The 20,566-nt window shown below is 42.5% G+C and overlaps 1 protein-coding gene across 1 annotated transcript in view; it reads left to right on the forward strand.

Moving 5' to 3' along the window:
• Positions 1 to 18,900: 18,900 nt before the first annotated feature.
• Positions 18,901 to 20,566, forward strand: part of LOC308241402 (putative coiled-coil domain-containing protein 144C) — a gene marked incomplete at both ends in the record, with an annotated part of 79,696 nt that continues 78,030 nt past the window's right edge. The window contains one exon of the mRNA XM_080654806.1: positions 18,901 to 19,059. Within this exon, the coding sequence (XP_080510932.1) occupies positions 18,901 to 19,059 (159 nt within the window). The remainder of the gene's footprint in view (positions 19,060 to 20,566) is intronic.

Raw genomic sequence — 20,566 nt, forward strand, 5'->3', positions numbered from 1 at the left:
ATTAAATCAATGAATTATCAATATCAACTCCTGGTTGTGATATCAGAATACAATTTTCAGGTATATGGGTCTTGTATTATTTCTTACAACTGCATGTGAATTTCCAATTATCCCTAAATAAAAAGTTTTTTAATGATTATAAAATGCACTTTCTTCATTCTAAATAAATCTGCTAACTCCAAATAAAAACACACAAGGAATAAACACCAAAATCCCCCAGTGATAAAAAAAATAAATAAATAAAAACTTAAAAAAAATGTTACCATGTAGGTGCAATTCATAGCGTTTACCCACATTCATGGCTCATGCAACTTCACTTCTCTTTGTTGCTAACAATAAGAGACATAAAATGCCACAGCATTAGTCAAATTAAGAAATTGTCTTGGGGCCCTGACCAGGAAGCTTAGTTGGTTAGTTTTGTGCCAAAACTCCAAGGGTACAGTTTTGGTCTCTGGTTGGGGTACATACAAGAAGCAACCAATAAATCCATAAATAAGTGGAACAACAAATCAAAGTTCTCTCTGTCTATCTATCTATCTATCTATCTATCTATCTATCTATCTATCATCTATCTATCTATATAAAATCAATAAATAAACAGCCCTAGCTGGGTTGGCTCAGTGGATAGAACATCGGCCTATGGACTGAAGGGTCCCGGGTTCAATTCCAGTAAAGGGCCCATGCCTGGGTTTCGGGCTTGATCCCCAGTAGGGGGTGTGCAGGAGGCAGCCAATCAATGATTCTCTCTCATCATTGATGTTTCTCTCTCTCCCTCTCCCTTCCTCTCTGAAATAAATAAAAATAAAAATCTTTTTTTTTAAATAAATAAACAATCAAACAAAAACCTGTCTTGGTTTGCTAAGCCACATTATATAGGGAATTTAATCCAAAGAAAGTCATTCTCCTAAAAACTCCAGAACCAACCAATACTACATCCCGAACTTAATCAGTTCATTGAACTGTCAGTTGCAAATTTGATATTATCAGCAGAGATGAAAGTTTTTAATTCTATAATATAGTGACCTTAGATAAACTTACTTAATCAGTAACTTAATTGAGATAACACATTCTAAATCACCTGAAAAGCATTTTGTGCTATTTTTTTCTACCAAATAACTAATTTGTTCTTTTATTTTGAAATGAAATTATAATAATGCACTTAATTGAAAACTGGACTTTTGCCCTGTGAAAAACATAGGCTATTGTATCATTCTTTTATTTAAATATATATTTACTAGAGGCCTGGTGCATGAAATTCGTACACTAGTGTGGGGAGGGTCTCTCAACCCAGCCTTACCCCTTTCGCAATCTGGGATCCCTGCAGGATCGGGCCTAAACTGGCAGTCAGACATCCCTCTAGCAAACCAGGACCACTGGGTTCTAACCACTCGCCTGCCTGCCTGATCACCCCTAACCACCTCTGCCTCAGCCCCTGCCATGGCAACTTTGTCTGGAAGGATGTCCAGAAGGTAGTTCGGCTGCCCAGTCTAATTAGCATATTACACTTTTATTATTATAGATTGATTTCAGAGAGGAAGGGAGAAAGAGAGAGAGATAGAAACATCAATGATGAGAGAGAATCATTGATTGGCTGCCTCCTTCGTGCCCCCCACTGGGGATCGAGCCTGCAACCAGGGCATGTGTCCTTGACCAGAATTGAACCTGGGACCCTTTAGTCCACAGGCTGATGCTCTATCCACTGAGTCAAACTGGTTAGGGCAACATGGGCTATTAAATGGTAATCAATGACTTAAGCAGCATTCTATTAAACATAATTACACTGCTTTGACACCTATTATAACTAAAACAAATGATCTTGGTAGCTACTTTCCAATAACCAATTTGTTTTTCCAAATATCGCAATAGTGCCACTTAACATTTTTCAGGAGCTACTAGTGAGCCTTTAGCCCAGCTCCAACACTTGCATCCACTTGAAATCTAGCTGTGCAGGGAAGAAGCTCCCCTGTCTTCCAAATTTGATCTTAGATTTTGAAAATATAAATATCTTAAACTCTAGGCATAAAAGCTTCTTTGTGAAAAAGGTCTTTGTCCTCCATCCCTTAGAATACTGCTGTTAAACTCATAATCATAGAAACCTTCTCTTGCATAATTCCCATGTCACTGGTTTTAAATTCATGTATGAATATGGGGCTTCTTACTATTCATTTCTTATTTTTCCATTTATTAAGAATAATTTTTATACTCTTGAGTCTCATGAAGGTTAAATATTATTGACTAGTTGACTATATTCTGATCTTATCTATTGCTGGTCAACCATTCCAGCAAGTTTTGAAAGAATGGTAAAAGCTTTAGGATTCCCAAGATCTGGTTTTATGTCCCATTTCTTAAACTGTGTATCTTCAGCAAATTTCTTAAACTCTCTAACCTGTCATTTCTAATTTTGTTACTAAGCAAGGGCTTGCTGGCAAAGGTACATAGAAGCCAATACCATGACATCAGCTTTTAAGAAAGAAGATTTTTTGTTTGTTTGTTATTGTTGTTTTCTTAAATTTTATTTATTTATATTTTTATCTTTATTGCTGAAAGTATTACATAGGTCTTTCTTCCCCCCACCGCCCCATTGACCTCTTCCAGCCCATTCCTGACCCTCCTCCCCAAACCTACACCACCCCATTGTCTTTGTCCACAGGTCATGCATACATGCATACAAACTCAATGGTTGATCTCGTCCCATCTACCCACTCTCCCCTGCTTTTCCTCAGAGGTTCGATAGTCTGTTCATGCTTCTATGTCTTTGGGTCTATTTTTGTACATCGGTTTATTTTGTTCATTAGATTCTTCATATGAGTGAGATTATGTGATACTTATCTTTCTCTGACTGGCTTATTTCGTTTAGCATAATACTCTCCAGCTCCATCCATGCTGTTGCAAATGGTAAGAGTTCTTTCTTTTTTATTTGCTATGTAGTATTCCTTTTTGTAAATGTACCACAGTTTTTTATCCACTCATCTAAGTGGATAAAATGGGCACTTAGGCTATTTCTAAATCTTAGCTATTGTAAATTGCACTACTGTGAACATAGGGATGCATACATCCTTTATGGTGAATGTTTTGGGATCTTAGGATATATTCCTAGAAGTGAAATCATTGGGTCAAATGGCAGATCCATTTTTAATTTTTTTGAGGAAACTCCACACTTTTTTTCCATAATAGCTGCACCAGTGTGCATTCCCACCAGCAATGTACTAGGGACTCCTTTTCTCCACAGCCTCGACACACTTGTTGTTTGTTGATTTGTTTATGATAGCCATTCGAACTTGTGTGAGGTGATATCTTATTGTCCTTTTGATTTAGATATCTTAGATATTAGTGACTTTTATCATTTTTTCATATGTCTCTTGGCTATCATATGTCCACTTTGGAGACCTGTCTATTAACAACCTTTGCCCATTTTTTTTTATTCAAGTGTTTGTCTTCCTTTTGTTACATTTTATGAGTTCCCTATATATTTCTTAGATTAACCCCTTATTGGATGTAGCCTTGGCAAATATGTTCTCCCATATAGTGGTCTCTCTTGTTAGTGATTTCTTGTGCAGTGCAGAAGTTTTTTATTTTAATGTAGTTCCATTTGTTTATGTTCTCCTTAGTTTCCATTGTCCTAGGAGATGTATCAGTAAACATATTGCTACAAGAGATGTCTGAGATGTTGGTGCCTATGGTTTCTTCTAGGACTTTTATGGTTTCACGTCTTACATTTTAGTCTTTTATACATTTTGAGTTTATTCTTGTGTATGGTGTAAGTTGGTGATCTAGGTTCATTTTTTTGCATGTACCTGTCCAGTTTTCCCAAGCCCATTTCTTGAAAAATCACTCTCCGCTCCATTGTATGCTCTTGCCTCTTTTATCAAACATTAATTAAGCATAGTTGCTTGGGTTGATTTCTGGGTTCTCTGTTCTGTTCTATTGATATATATGCCTGCTCTTATGCCAGTACCAGGCTGTTTTGAGTGCAGAGGCCTTGTAGTACAACTTGAAATCTGGTATTGTGATTAATTCAACTTAGTTTTTCTTTCTCAAGATTTTCTCGGCTATTCGGGGTCTTTTTGATTCCATATAAATTTTGGAGTATTTGTTATAGCTCTGTAAAATATGCTATTGGTATTTTAGTAGGCATTGTATTGAATATGTAGATTGCCTTAAGTGTATGGACATTTTAATTATGGTGATTCTACCAATCCATAAACATGGTGTATTGTCCTACTTCTTTATATCTTCTTCTATCTTTTTTTCAACATCCTATAGTTTTCTGAGTACAGGTCTTTTGCCTCTTTGGTTACGTTTATTTCTAGTTATCTTAATTTTTTTTGTTGCAATGGTAAATGGGATTGTTTGTTTAATTTCTCTTTCTGAGAATTTATTATTGGTGTATAAAAAGCCGTTGATTTTATATCCTGCTACATTGCCAAATTCATTTATTAAATCTAGTATTTTGGTTGAATCTTTAGGGTTTTTCTATGTACAATATCATGTCGTCTGTAAATAATGAGAATTTTAGTTCTTTCTTTACAATTTGGATGCCTTTTATTTCTTTTTCTTGTTTGATTGCTGTGGCTAAGACTTCCAGTACTACGAATGTTGAATACGAGTGGTGAAAGTGGACATCCCTGTCTTGTTTCTGTTCTTAGGGGAAATGCTTTTAATTTTTTGCCCATTGCGTATGATGTTGGCTGTAGGCTTGTCATTTACTATATAGCCTTCATCATGTTGAGATATGCTCCCTCTATTTGCTGAGAGTATTTATCCAAAATGGGTGTTGTATTTTGTTGAATGCTCTTTCTGCGTCTATTGATATGATCATGTGATTTTTATCTTTCAATTAGTTTACATGATGTATTACATTTATTGACTTGTGAATAATGTACCAAACTTGCCCCCTTGGAATAATCCCACTTGGTAATGGTGTATGATCTTTTTAATATAGTGTTGGATGTGATTTGCTAATATTTTGTTGAGGATTTTAGAATCTATGTTCATCAGGGATATTGGCCTATAATTCTCTTTCTTTGTAATGTCTTTATCTGGTTTTGGAATTAGGATAATGCTGGCCTCATAAGAAGATTTTGGAAGTGTTCCTTCCTCCTGGATTTTCTGAAATAGTTTGAGGAGTATAGGTGTTAGTTCTTCTTTGAAAGTTCGGTAAAACTCCCCTGTGAAGCTGTCTGGTCCTGGACTTTTGTTTGCTGGGAGTTTTTTGATTACTGCTTCTATTTCATCAGTTGTTATTGGTCTATGAATGTTTTCTGATTCCTCCTGATTCTGTTTTGGGGAATTGTGTTTTTCTAAAATTTGTCCATTTCATCCACACTGTCCAGCTTGTTGGCATGTAGTTGTTCATAGAATTGTCTTACAATCCTTTGTGTTTCTGTGGTGTTGGTGATTACTTCTCCACTTTCGTTTCTGATTTTGTTTATTTGGGTCCTCTCTCATTGTTTATTGATGAATATGGCCAATGGTTTATCAATTTTGTTTATCCTTTCAAAGAACCAGCTCTTGGTTTCATTGATTTTTTTTTTTTTAGTCTCTATGTTATTTATTTCTGCTCTAATCTTTATTATTTCCTTCCTTCTACTTACTTTGGGTTTTTCTTATAATTCTCTTTCTAGTTCTTTAAGTTGTAGGTTCAATAGCTTATTGCAGATTTTTCTTGTTTTTTTTTTTTTTTTTTTTGAGGTATGTCTCTAGTACTATGAACTTCACTGTGTCCCAAAGATTTTGGGTTGTATTGTGTTCATTTTCATTTGTTTCCAGGAAGTTTTTTCTTTCTTTCTTGATCTCCTTGGTAACCCATTCCTTCTTTAATAACATACTATTTAGCCTCCATGAGTTTGAATGTTTTTGGGTGTTTTTACTATAGTTGATTTCTAATTTCATTCCACTGTGATCTGAGAAGATGCTTGACTTGATTTCAATCTTCTTGAACTTGTAGAGGCTTGCTTTGTGTCCTAACATGTGGTCTATCTTTGTCAATGATCCATGTGCACTTGAGAAGAGTGTATATTCTACTGCTTTGGGTGAAATGTTCTTTAAATGTCAATTAAATCCATCTGTTCTAGTGTGTCCTTTAGAGTCACTGTTTCCTTGTTGAGTTTTTGTCTGGAAGATGTATCCAGTGAAGTCAGCGGGGTGTTAAAGTCCCTTACTAAGTCTGTATTGTTTTCGATCTCTCCGTTAAAGTCCTCTAGAAGTTTTTTTATATATTTAGATGCTCCTATATTGGGTGCATAGATGTTTACCAGGAGTATATCCTCTTGGATTGATCCCTTGAGTATTATGTAGTGACCTTTGTTGTCTCTTGTAATGGCCTTCATTTTGAAGTCTCTTTTGTCAGATATGAGTATTGCTACTCCAGCTTTTTATTCTTTTTCATTTGCATGAAAATTTTTTCCCATCCCTTCACTCTGTGTGTGTCTTTTGTTCTGAGGTGGGTCTCTTGGGGACAGCATATAGTTGGGTCATGTTTTTGTATCCATTCAGCTACCCTATACCTTTTCACTGGAGCATTTAATCGACTTACATTTAGGGTTATTATTGATAGGTACTTATTTATTGCCATTTTAATTCTGTATGCCTAGGTTAGCCTTTTTTTTTGGTCTGGGAAGCTCTTTATTTGTCCATCTATTTTGAATGATAGCCTTGCTGAATATAGTAATCTTGGTTTCAGTTCCTTGCTTGGTTTCAGTTCCTTACCTTGAGTACTTCATACCATTTCTATCTGGCTTAAAGGGTTTCTGAAGAGAAATCAGGTGTCAGCATTATGGGAGCTCTTTTGTAGGTAACAGTTTGCTTTTCTCTTGCTGCCTTTAGGGTTTTCTCTTTGTCTCTAATTTTGGCATTTTAATTATGATGTGTCTGGGATGGCTTGTTTGGGTTCTTCTTACTTGGGCTTCTCTATATCTCCTGAACTTGTGTGACTTAGGTTAGCGTAGTTTTCTGCCATTATTTCTTCAAACACGTTCTTTTCTCCCTTTCTGCCTCTTCTGGTACACCTGCTATTCTACAATTGTTAAGTTTCATGTTGTCCTACAGCTCCCTTAAACTGTCCTCCTGTTTTTTAATTTTTTTTTTCTTTTTTGTTCTCTGATTGAGTGAATTTTTTCAACCCTGTCTTCTAATTCACTGATTTCGGTCCTCAGCTTCCCCTAATCTACTGTGTATTCCTTCCAATGTGTTCTTTATTTGTGTTATATATTCTTTATTTCCGACTGTTCTTTTTTCATAGTTACTATATCTTTTTTCATGCTGTTGAGCATCTTTACCATCATTAGTCTGAACTCTGATTCAGATAAATTTCTTATCTCTGTTTTATTTACCTCTTCTCCTAGAGAATTCTCTAGTTCTTTCATGTGGAGGTATTTTGTTTTTGTTTCCTCATTTTGGCTGTCTGTTTGGGTTTGTGACTCTGTATTAGGTAGATCCTCTATGTCTCTCAATCTCTAGTGCAGGACACTATTAAAGGCTGTTTCTGACTAAGTAGATCAGGTAAAGACTGCCTCTGCCCACAGACTGACAGGATTCAGACTTGAATTGCCCTCCAGGCAATCGTCCTCAGGTGTGGTGAGAGATTTTTTTCAATAGGGTGGGGCAATTGCTTCTGCCTGGAGGCTAATTGTTATTTTTTGTTTCTTAAGTGGCTTCAGGGCTAGGTGTTTTCCAATAGAGTGAGTCAACTGTCTTTCCCCCAGGTAAGGCAAATGTCCTTTGGGAAAGATGTCCTTTGCTGCCTGAGGGAATGACTCAGCCAAGGAAACTGGGGGGGGAGGGGGGGTTTCTGTCTTTTGAGCTCTAATCCATGAGTCCCCAATTCTGGCTTCTGCTCACACAGCTCTAGTCCACTTCACCCTCCCTATGCCAGAGCAGAAGGTGGGTGACTCCACAGGGAATTTTGTGTATTGGCCCTTTAAGAAGGTGCCTGAATTTTCAATTGTCACTTCCTGGCAGACAGCAACCTCTCTGCTTACAACAGCCAGATGTTATGTGGGTACCCTCCTCAGGTGTGGTGCTCTTTGCTACGGGGCCCAGTTTGGGGATTGGGGCCTAGCTTGGGGATTAGATTCCAGAGTTCTTAGTGGCACCCCCCTACAGCTGAGATATCTCTCTGGAACTTCAGTTGCTGTCTGTAGGCGTCCAGCCAGCCCTTTCCCACCTCCGCCCCACCTAGCAATCTCTATGCAGTCTCCACTTTTGGTCCTCCGGTATCAGGGTTCTCTCCTGCGACTCTTCTGTTGATTATTTAGGAAGTTTTTTTGTATTTTAGTTGTAATTCCACTTTGTTCCTGGGAGCGTGTCCTTGCAGCATCCTCTTTCTCTGCCACCATTTTTAATCCCTGGGGGTCGATTTTCTTTATAGAGGGTTGTCCTTGTTTTGTTTAATAAGTTGCCTCCAGCAAATTTGTGAAGTTTGTCCCTACTGGAGTGTGCAGACATTCATGTCTGTTCATTTATAGAATGTTTAAATCTTGCTTCCTAAGGTTTGCTGCTGGGTCTGCATTGCTTAGCATTTAGCGAAAGATTGGACCAAACTTCTCTTTACATCTCATTGTAAGGCCGTGAAGACCCCCGGGAGGTCCTTTGGCAGAGCGACGACCCCAAATCAAACGCAGAACACGAGTCTCGATGCAAAAGCAAGAGGTTTCTTTATTCAAGCGCGGCGCAGGGACTCACAGGCAACAGTTCAAACTGCTGACTGGAGCCCCGAGCTAGGGTGGGCTACAGACTTTTAAAGGCAAAAATCACACGCAGGTGGGGGGCAAGATAGGTTATTTACACAAGATAGTTACAGAAACCTTGACAGGGGCTATAACTTTAACAAAAACCAGAAGTTAGGAGGTTGTTTACTGATAAGTGCAGAGGGGGAAGGTCAGCATGCTCTTTCCTGGGAAGGGGCTGTGTTTGCTTATTTTTATCTATTCCTTACTCCCAGAACAGTCTCCGTGGCGCCTGCTCTGGGAGTGCATTCTTTCATTCCCCCCTTTTCGTTTTTGGGGAGTTCCAATCCTGGGACTACAGACCCTCATTTTGAGAAAGCGGTTGGTATCTCTGTTGGAGTACCATTACCTGGACTGCACTTATTCTGTCCCGGATAAAAGCCACTAACCTGTTAAGGATGTAGGGGCCAAAAGTCAGGAGCATCAAAAGGATTATTAGGGGCCCCATCAAGGTAGATATCAGGGTGATGAACCAGGGGGAACTATTATACCAGCCTTCGAACCATCCCTGGTTAGTTTTTCGTTCTTGTCGCCGGGTCTCAAGTCTCTCTCTAAGTTTGGACATTGAGTCTTTTACAATCCCAGAATGGTCTGCATAGAAACAACACTGTTCCCTCAAAGCGGCACAGAGTCCCCCCTCCTGCAGGCGTCGAGTCTTCTCCTGGCCTGTGTGGAGCCCAGGCTAGGGATCTTATGGGTGAGGCTGCTGGTTGCCAGGATCCAGGCTGTTTCCTGCTGCAGGAGCTGGGAGTGGTGTAGCCAGGTCTGGATGCCGTCTACTGTAACAGCCGTGGGCATGCTCAGGATAACAGTGTAGCATCCCTTTCAGGTTGGGGTGAGTCCTTGGGCAGTGAACTTCTTTATCTACACCGAGTCCCCGGGCTGGAAGGGATGTACAGGTTCCGCGGTGAGCACTGGCAGTGCGTTTCAAACAAGCTTATGGGTGGCTCTCTGGGTATACTGCAGAGCCTGTAAGGACTTGAGCAAGGAATGGTTATGAATTCTAGTTTTTAGTTTCTCCCTGACCCTGGGAAGGATGCGGGGAGGTCTACTATACATGATTTCAAAAAGGGGGAGGAAACCCTTTCCAGTAGGGGGTACACCTGGCCCATAAGAGGGCGAAGGGCAGGAGGTTGGTCCAGTTTTCACCGGTTCCTAGGACAAATTTAATTCCTATGGCTTGCTTAGTGGGGTATGCTTCAACCCAACCCGAGAAGGTGTCTATAAGAACTACCAGGTACTTGTACCCTGACGCTGGTGGCTTAATTTCTGTGAAATCCACCTCCCAATGCTCTCCTAGGGAATTTCCCCCAGGCCTGAATTCCCAGGGGGACCCTCTTACCTTGCTTAGTATTTACCTGTGCACAGACAGTACTTCTAGTGATTATGCTTTTAATTATCTTATCTAAGCTTGGTATATAGTACCTGCCTCGCAGAAGTCCAGAAGTCTTGGTGTCGCCTAGGTGGGTAGCCTGGTGTAACTGGGCAACTAATGTCTGACCTAGAGCCTCTGGGACCAATAGTCTGTCATCTGGTAAGGTCCACCAACCATGTGGTCCTTTGATGGCTTGCTTCTGTTTTGCCAATTCCTCCTCTTGTTTGGTGTAGGATGGGTCTGCCGTAGGTCAAGGTCTGGCAGGGTTACTAAGACTTGTAAAGGCCCCACTGGTTTCAGGGCGGCTTCCTTGGCAGTTAGGTCTGCGGCTCTATTTCCTCTGGCTTCAATTGCCTCCCCTTTCTGATGTCCTGTGCAGTGCACTATTGCAACTGCCCTTGGGAGCCAGATGGCCTTTAATAAGGCTAAAATCTTTTCCCTATTTTTAATGTCCTTTCCGGCTGAAGTTGGTAACCCTCTTTCCCGGTGGATGGCACTGTGTCTCCATCAAAGGGCCTGGATTAAGGCCAAAAGTTTAGCTTTTTGTACTGATGTCCCCTATTCAGGGACTGCACCCAAATGGTGCGGTCCAGGGTGACTACTGCTGCCCCTGCATATCAGATCCTATCTGAACATAACTGCTCCCATCCGTGAACAGTACCTCGTCTGGTGATGATAGAGGGACACCTGTCAGGTCTGGGCGAGCTGTTTGTACTGCGTCTGTTACCTCTATGCAGTCATGAATTGTTTCCTCCGGATCATAATCTGGAAGCAGGCTGGCAAGGTTGATGGCCAGTGTCTTTTGGAACTGGATACAGGGCTGGTCCAGGAGAAGAGCTTGGCACTGGGTGATCCTGGTGTTTGACATCCATCTCTCCGGAGCAGCTCGAAGGAGGGCCTCCACAGCATGGAGTGTTGCCAGGGCTAGTTCCTGGCCCAGAGTCAGCTTATCTGCCTCCTTTACCAGCAATGCTGTGGCAGCCACTGCCCAGAGGCACTCTGGCCACCCTGCTGCCACGGGGTCTAGTCTCTTAGATAGGCCACAGGTCTCTTCCAGGGACCTAGAGTCTGAGTGAGAACCCCTTTGGCAATGCCCCTTACCTCACTCACGTAGAGGTGGAAGGGCTTCGTGACGTCTGGCAAGGCTAGGGTAGGTGCTTAGACGAGAGCCTTCTTTAGTTCCTCAAAGGCCCGTTGTTCCACTTCGGTCCAGTTTAGCGGCTGTGTTCCCCAGTACCCGGGCTGGAGTGGCGGTGGCTTGCAATTGGACTATTACAGGAGCTTGATGACTTGCCAACCCCGGGGGGGTTGTTTTCTGCCCAGACCATGGGATAGAGACGTTGTAACTCCTCCAGGTAGGTAGTGGGCTTATGCTTTTCCCCTGGTGTCGCTTTTTCCGTATCCTGCAAGATATATTCCTCTGACAGAGGACAGGTTAAAAGAATACAGGCGGGGGAGGATGTAACCGGACCTGGGTTCCTTGGATCCACGGTGAGGTGTGCTCTGTCCCCCTCAAAGGATATGGTGGCTTGTCACATCCAAGCAGGGGGTATGGGCATTCTGGCATGACCAGAAATGAATGCATTACCGTGTTCCTTCTGAGGTCCACAGTCCTTTTTGATGTCCAAGGAAAACAGGCAGGCTCCCTGGACTGATGTCTTCTTAGGGGTAACGGGTCCCATCGGCTCTGTCAAGACTGAATAGACTGCCCCAGTGTCCACCAGGAAACTAACAGTTTTGCCCCCCACTTGTAAGGTTACCCTGGGCTCCTGGGGGCTTAATGGAAAGGAGCCCTGGCCCCGACAGTCCTCTTCCTCTAAGTTAAAGATCCTTGGAGTCTGAGTCTCCCCTTTTGCTTCCCTGGCTAACCTGCCAGGACATTCTCTCTTTCAGTGCCCCTGCTTCCTGCAATAGGCATACTAATTCCTTCCTATTTGCTACTGGCCTCTATATATATATATATATATATATATATATATATATATATATATATATATATATATATATATTTTTCCTTCTCACTACATACACAAACCTTCACAGATCTCACAATCTCAAATTAGCCTTTAAATCTTTTTTCTATGTCCTTCAAAAATGTATAACCATGCCTCAAACCTTCTATTCTTTTAAAATATTTAGAAAAGGTAGAGGGAGGAGGGAACAGGCCCAGCATGCGGTTCCCAGGCCTCCAGCCGCTTGAAATTCAAATGGCCACATTCTTCCTAAAGATAAAAGATCTCAGTTTCTGATAAGCCTGAAAAGGGGAATGGGGGAATTTCTAGCTGCCCTCTTTAAGCCCCCTAACAGAACACGGTGAAAAGTGTCCAAGGAGTCTCCGGGGGGGTCTTGGGTCTCATTGGGGCGCAGGGGGTCACAAGGGAATTTCCCTCTTCGCCACCGCCTCCAGCTACTCAAAACAACCCCTGCAGGGGACGGGCGCCGGGTGGGCGGAGGCAGGGAGCGCGGCTCGGGTCCCAGGTGGCGAATGGAGGTGCTCCCACCGAGGCGTTTTCATCTGGCAGACCTCTCTCTGTTCCCACTGGGAAAAGCGCTTGCCTCCTGCCCGCGAAGGCAGCGTGTGAGGAACCGGTGACCCTTACACTGCAATCAGACTTTCTGACCTCTCTGAAAAGCCCCTCTGCTTGAGTGTGTTTCCATTAAAAAGTACTGATTTTAGAGCCAATAACTTGAGAGTTGCCACACACAAAAGGACCAAGTGGCCCACAAAATATTTTCCTTTTCTTCTAAAGGTTTTACAATGTAGTGTAATCATTAACTATATTAAACTCAAATGGCCAATTGCGACAAACAGTTCTGAGACCGTTCCTCCACCACTGATTAAGACCGGGTGGCGGCAGGTGTCTGAAATAAGATTCATTTAGTTTTTGAGCTTTCTGGGCAGACTTGGTGACTTTGCCAGCTCCGGCTTCCTTCTTATAAATAGTTAACTTTAGAATTTGGTCCCTGCTTTAAACCTCTTCGGACCACAACTGTTACAACTTCATACCTTCAGATTAATAAACATAGACAGAAATGTTATTAGTTAGGTGGGCCGATTCCCCCTCTGACAGAGAGCAAGCACCCCTGGGAAAAAGGAATCCCAGTGGCCACTCGGGGCGGTTTGCTATGTGTCAGAGCACTCAGCCTTAAATAAATTAAATGTTCTTTTTTTTTTTTTTTTTTCTCACAGACTTTCACACTTACATGAACAAATAATTATACCCAGGCAGACAAACAAAATATCAAACAAACATCTGTACTTATACCCTTTCAGTGAACAAGTACTCTTACAGTCTTGGGGTCTGAGCAGATAACAGGAACACTGCCCAAATCCCCTGATGGGGGCCTAACAAGAACAGACGTGGGGGCCTCCCTTTCCCACATCCCAGGACAGGATTCTCCACCCATGTTTCAGCAAAACAGAAATGGCACTCATGTTGGACAAAGGAAACAAGACTAACAGACGCAACAAGCAGATAAATGCCCCATCCTGCAACCTAGGGAGTTTCTCAGGAGCTCTTTCTGTCTCCCATAATGAGGGTGGGACCAGGAGGGAGGGGCGGCACAGGAAGACTGAGGGCTCAGGAAGCGAACACCCTGAAGGGGGGAGGGTGTGCAAATGCCGCTGCCGCTTTTTCTGGCTCCGCTGCCACCGCCTCAGGCCAGTGGGCGGGACCAGTGTGTGTGGAGGAAAAAAAAAGGTTAAAACCACTCCCAGAGTCTGCCAGGGACTGTGAGGGGAAAGTCATCCTGCACTCCGGCGTTGACCTGGAAAAAAAAGAGTGCTTAGTCGGGAGGGACAGGGTACACATAGAGGGTCATTTCAGGAGAGGTAAAATCCTGCAAGGAACCTTGATAAAAAGATCAGTAATCCAGTCACACAGTCAAAGGTTAAACAGGAAGGGAAGAACCACTCAATGTCCTCCAAGAGGATTTCAACAACCTGACAAAACCTTTACAAATCAAAACTCAACAATTATTACACACAGGGCCCAGACACGAGACAAAGAAGCAAAACAAAACAAGAAGCCGACAAACAACACTTCCCTGTCCCATTCCGTCCGTGTCAGGATGGAAAGAGAGAAGCAAACAAAAAGAGACAACAATGAACAAGACACTTAGACAAAGGGCCCAACGAGACTGAAACAATAACCTGATATAACCAGACGGACGGACACCCGTCCTACAGATTGCCCGGCCGGACTTTGACTCGCCCGTCGCCTGACACCCGACGACGACCAATTTTACTTGGTCATCTCCTGAATCTGGGGCGTCCCCCAGTTTGACAGTTTTTCTGACCGAACCCTAATCGGCCAGAGGAGCCCTCTCCTCACGGAGAGAACAACCTGTCTTTACCAGAACCAGAAACCAGAACCAGAAATCCTGAAACAGTTAACAGACGAACCAGACAACAGACAACAAGACGAAATCTTTTCGGGGGCCCCCCTTACCTCCAAGGTCGGTTCTGACGCTTGAGGGGGGGTCGCTCCTTCCCGGCCAACGCACCAAATGTAAGGCCGTGAAGACCCCCGGGAGGTCCTTTGGCAGAGCGACGACCCCAAATCAAACGCAGAACACGAGTCTCGATGCAAAAGCAAGAGGTTTCTTTATTCAAGCGCGGCGCAGGGACTCACAGGCAACAGTTCAAACTGCTGACTGGAGCCCCGAGCTAGGGTGGGCTACAGACTTTTAAAGGCAAAAATCACACGCAGGTGGGGGGCAAGATAGGTTATTTACACAAGATAGTTACAGAAACCTTGACAGGGGCTATAACTTTAACAAAAACCAGAAGTTAGGAGGTTGTTTACTGATAAGTGCAGGGGGGGAAGGTCAGCATGCTCTTTCCTGGGAAGGGGCTGTGTTTGCTTATTTTTATCTATTCCTTACTCCCAGAACAGTCTCCGTGGCGCCTGCTCTGGGAGTGCATTCTTTCATCATCAGTCAGGATTTCCACCTGCTGATGGATCTGTGTGTTGGCTCACAAGGACATCCAATGTTCAGGTCATTTTCAAGCCTGCGCTGGTTTTGCACATCCCAGAGAACGAATGAATTGTTTGCAGAAAAGTGTTCCACATGTTTCTTGGTTACTCTTAAAGGGAAAACACATTAATGACAGCCTTTGAACTGGAACTGGAAAACCTTTGCTAAGGGATTGGTAAGGCATCCATCTCGCAGTCATTTTTCAACACAAAACAAATACTAGTCTACACATTATGAATTCCATTAGCATACTTCAATGAGTGTGCAGGGAGGCTGAACCAGGGCATTATTTGAGTCTTAAATAGGCATGAGGGTTCCAAGCAACACCTTTTTACAGGGCATCTGCTTCGGGTCCAAAATTAGTTCCACAAAAATCTGGGAATGGGAAATTTTAAATTCCGATTGATCGTTTGACCAAGGAAACATGGAAACTCAGAGTTGGCCTAACATTTACTCTGAGTATCTCTGCTCCATAGAGCAACACTAGGGTCTACTGAACTGGAGAACTGGTGACCGCCTCCTGCCTCTCTGCAGCCGGGTCATGTCTCTGATCCTCCTTGTAGGCTGAATCAGGAAAGTCAGCCTTCTCTTCACATGTCACTACAGAGAGCCTCTCCTGTAAATCCGAGGAGCAAATAGGGTACAGAGGATCATTTTCTAATTGGGCTGCTGCAGGAGGAAAATGCTTGGTGATCATAGTTTAAACCAGTCACACACACACACACACACACACACACACACACACACACACATAAAAACAGTTGGTCTAACTAAGCTGAGTTGTCCTGAGAATATTTTGTTGTTGGTTTGGTTAATTGTTCTTTTACCAATGAAGGCACTTGTCCCTCAGCAGGGACCCATTCACCAGCAGCAATCTTTGCAGAAGGTCCAGGCACTCAGCTTCTGAGTTTCCATTTCCAAGCAATTCTGCGAACTATTGAACCAAAGAACAAAATGTCAATAAATGGCCTCAGAAGAATAACTACCTAAATTAAAACGTATGTATTTGTCTTGCTGTAAGATGTGTTTACCAAATGTTCACATTTTCCTCGTGCATTTTATGCAGTGTTGGTTTCTGTTCCTTTTCATTTTGGCTAGCTCCCGAACGCATTAGCAAATGTAGTAGGAATGTGGTGTGTTCTCAGTCAGCTGGGTTTGCATTAGCTGTTGCTGTGGGCCAGGTCCTGCTCCTGTGCATTTCACCTACCATAGCAGGTGTAGTCCAATTGGAGTTGCTGGATCAAGAACTACACTAAAAGGAGTCTCTGTTGGCACTCACATGTTTATACCAGTTACTGTGGAATATGGAGTCAACCTATTTTACCTTCCTAAGAAATAGAATAAAGATGGAAAGACAGGAGTTGCTGATAGAGAAAGATGGAAGCAAGGGGAAATGAGTATTTAGACTTTAAGTTTGTAAATCTTAAAGAATATGGAACATGTATGGAGCACAAGAGGCTTCCTAATGGTGAAGATGATAAGCTCAGTAAGCGAATTATTGAAAGATTTGGCTAATGGGATTTGAGGAAAAAATAGATATTTTATGTCATTTTAAAAAACAATTATCTTACCCCTCAATAAAAACAACTCCTCTTGCTTGCATTTTATTTTGTTTTTTCATCTGCATCATAAAATTCCTCAATAGTACATCTTTCTGGTGTAATCTTTACCATCCAATTTGCCTTCCCTGTGAACCTGCCATAAACTGTTAACTCCTTCACCAGTTATAAAATTACAGCTTGAAAACTCCTTCAGTCAGATTGTCAACTGAACAGATATTACTATAATAATCATTTATAATGATAATGGAAAAATATTCCATCACAATAAAAAATGAAAAGGAAAACAAATACCACTGTTGCTGTCGCTAATAGTGTCAGCAACAACAACAAAAACAAACCAAAAATCCAAAAATGAAAATATCACCCTGCCTGGGAACTCAGTTGGTTAGAGCATGGTCCAGGTATGCCAAGGTTGTGGGTTTGAATCCCAGACCGGGCACATATAAGAAGCAACCGATGAAAGCAAAAATAAGTGGGACAACAGATGTTTCTCTCTAAATAAATAAGAATATTTTAAAAGATTTATTTAAAAAAAAAAACTACCAAAAGCTAAAAGGAACATATAATAGGACTTAAATTAATTGAGAGACATCATAGGTATTTGAATATACTGATTCAAGAGATTGTCAGTTAAAGTTAATTCTCAAGCTAATTAAAATCTCACTAAGATTTTTTAAAAAACTTGGAATACTGATTAAAACTTCATTTCAACCCTAACCAGTTTGGCTTAGTGGATAGAGGATCGGCCTGTGGACTGAATGGTCCCAGGTTTGATTCCAGTCAACGGCATGTACCTTGGTTGTGGGCACAACCCCGGTTCAGAGGTGTGCAGGAGGCAGCTGATTGATGTTTCTCTCTCATCGATGTTTCTAACTCTCTATCCCTCTCCCTTCCTCTCTGTAAAAAAATCAATAAAATATATTAAAAAAAATTCATTTCAAATAATTTCAAGGTAAACATTGCCAGGAGGAGACAGAAAAAGAATAATAAGGAGAGGGAATATTGAAACTGTAAAATACTACAATACATTTTATAAAAAGGTTTAAATAGTGCAGTGCAGATGCAAAAAGAAGCAGGCAGTTCAATGGATAAAACAGACCACCCAAAAACAGAAAACATAACCAGAGAGTGTAATGCACAGTAAAGTGACATTTTAAACTGGGTGAGAAAAGGTGGTTTGGGGCAGGTGAATAGCCATTTTTTAAGAAAGTTCTTAAATGTGAACACCAGACTTCAAAATAAATCTGGGATTGATTAAAGATTTATTTGGGGGAAATGAAATGTAATGTAAGAGGTAGGCCAAAGGGGGCGGATTAAGAGGCCTGCGGAAAGGTGCTTTCACCTGGAGAATGGGCACTGGTTTCTCAAATTTGCACCTGTAGACACACATTGCCACAGTCTCTGAAACCATGAAAACATCCTTCTGTTGTTGCATCCGCTAAATTCCCTGGAGATTGGCTGGGGCCAGAGGGATGTGGAACCAACATAAACTAGGGCACTGGGAGATTTAGAGATGTTTTTAAGGGGAGTGTTCTGGGGGACCAGACCGTGAGCGTCCTGAAGTTCCACACCACCCTAGCCCTGGTCTTAGGCAAAGACTGCTTTTTCACTGGGGTAATTATTGCAAGCCTCTGCAAACACTTACTTGGCCAACTCCCAGGGATGTTTGAACAGAACCCACACCTGCCCACAGGCAATCACTGAGAGTTTTTTTAAATTTTAATTTTTGTTAATCCTCACTGAGTATATTATTTCCATTAATTGTTTCTTTGTGGAAGGAAGGAAAGGAGGAGGGGTGGGGGTGGGGTGGAAGAGAGAGAAAGAGAAACATCAATGTGAGGGAGACCTTGGTTGACTGCCTCCCCAATGCACCTGACTGGGGACGAGGGATCTAATCTGCAACCTCGGTTCATGCCCTTGACTAGTTATGGAACCCGCCACCCTCTGGTGCTCGGGCGGAAGCTCTAACCAGAGAGACACACCCACCAGGCAGTCTCTGAGATTTGAGTTACTTGGGCTTTGCACATGGGCTCTGGCTACCCTTGACCCACAAGGCCCTATGCGCATGCCTAGTGATGTCAGAGGCCGTTGCTTGGTTACTATGATTCCGAGAGGAGAGATGCTAAACTGCCAAACTGCCCTGCTTGAATGCTGTGGCGTGAGGTGGTTGGCTAGAGAGCTGGTATTGAGCTCAGGAGGCGCGAAAAGCAAAAAGCGGAGGGAAGGTGAGGCTTCTCTGAAGCCCTGACTCTCCGCCATGAAGAAGGTGTTTTCTTTTCTGAAAAGTCCCAGCCTGGCGGCCATGGACTCCCACACCAAACCTGGGAGCCGTGGCGTGGGAGCCAAAAGTCCTCTCTTTCAAGACAAAGATATGGGAGCGATCCACAAAGCTGCCAGCGTGGGCAACGTGCGGAAAGTGAAGCAAATCCTATTGTTCAGGAAAAGTGGCCTGAATGATAGGGACAGGCTGAGCAGGTAATGGGGACTAGGAGGCTGGGGGCCCGGAGTCCACTGGGAGGAGGCGGGAGGGTCTGGCTCAGCAGCTGGAGAGCAGCTTCCTGTCAGCCAGGGCGCTGGGCTGACTTCCCTCCCGAGGCCCCGCAGCTCCTCCCTGGTGGCACCTGACCTGGGGTCTAGCGCTCAGACCAACTTTGTGAGCAAAAACAAAAGGACCCACTCACAATTCCTCCTACAGAACACGTGACTGACAACTTTTAAGTGATGTAACTACATATCAAAAAACAAAATTAAGTATAGACAGCATTTTATATTAGACTAGCGGCCTGGTGCACAAAATCCCTCAGCCCATCCTGCACCCTCTCACAGTCCAGGACCCCTCGCTCCTTACCATCCGCCTGCTCATTGCTCCTTAGTGCTGCTGCAGAGGCAGGAGAGGCTCCCGCCATCCCACTGCGCTTGCCAGCCGTGAGCCCAGCTTCTGGCTGAGCAACGCTCCCACACTGACCACCAGGGGGTAGCTCCTGCGTTGAGCATCTGCCCGCTGGTGGTCAGTATGCATCATAGCGACTGGCCATTCGGTCGATTTGCATATAAAGCTTCTATTATATAGGATGTACACATTTTTACACTGTAATGTTACATGCTACAGAAAAATGCATAATGAGAGAAATAATTCCCATAATCGATCAACTTCTGGGCTAAAAGTTCTTTGGATAAAATCCAATAACTGCTTTATATCAGTGGGCACCTATGTTCTTTATGGAGGGACCTCAGAAGGAACTTTGAAGTGGGAAGATGGCTGTGGTCCTGATTAGGAAGACTCACTTTCTCAAAATGTGTGTTCTTCCTGTGTTTATCAATTTTACAACCAAATAAATATGTTTTAAAATTCTTTCAGTTACATGCTATCATTCATTGTTGTGATGAAATTAAGAAAATTTTGTATAGTAGACACAGGTTTACCCTTCTAGCTATCAACATGTGCTATAAACTTTCACAAAGTACTTATTTACAGATAAATGATTGGAATAGAATGGAAAATGCCCAAACACCACAAATATATGTAAGACTCTAGAAATTGATTCTGGTGACATTTCATGTTTGTAGGAAAAGGTCAATTAAAAATGGTGGAAATTTTCTGTTAGGTATTTGGACAAAAGTAACTAGACTAAAATAAATTCCAGATTAAAAATTTTAAATATAGAAAATGAGGAAAGTACCAGAAGAAAGCACAAATGCCTATTTAAACGTTTTTTAAAAAATATTGACCAAGACTTCAAGAGCAAGATTTCAGGAGGTTGATTGAGCAATATAAAAAATTCAAACCCTCGCCGAAACCGGTTTGGCTCAGTGGATAGAGCGTCGGCCTGCGGACTGAAAGGTCCCGGGTTCGATTCCGGTCAAGGGCATGTACCTTGGTTGCGGGCACATCCTCAGTGGGAGGTGTGCAGGAGGCAGCTGAT

The sequence above is a fragment of the Plecotus auritus genome (assembly GCF_963455305.1).
Source record: "Plecotus auritus genome assembly, chromosome: 1".
NCBI lineage: Eukaryota > Metazoa > Chordata > Mammalia > Chiroptera > Vespertilionidae > Plecotus > Plecotus auritus.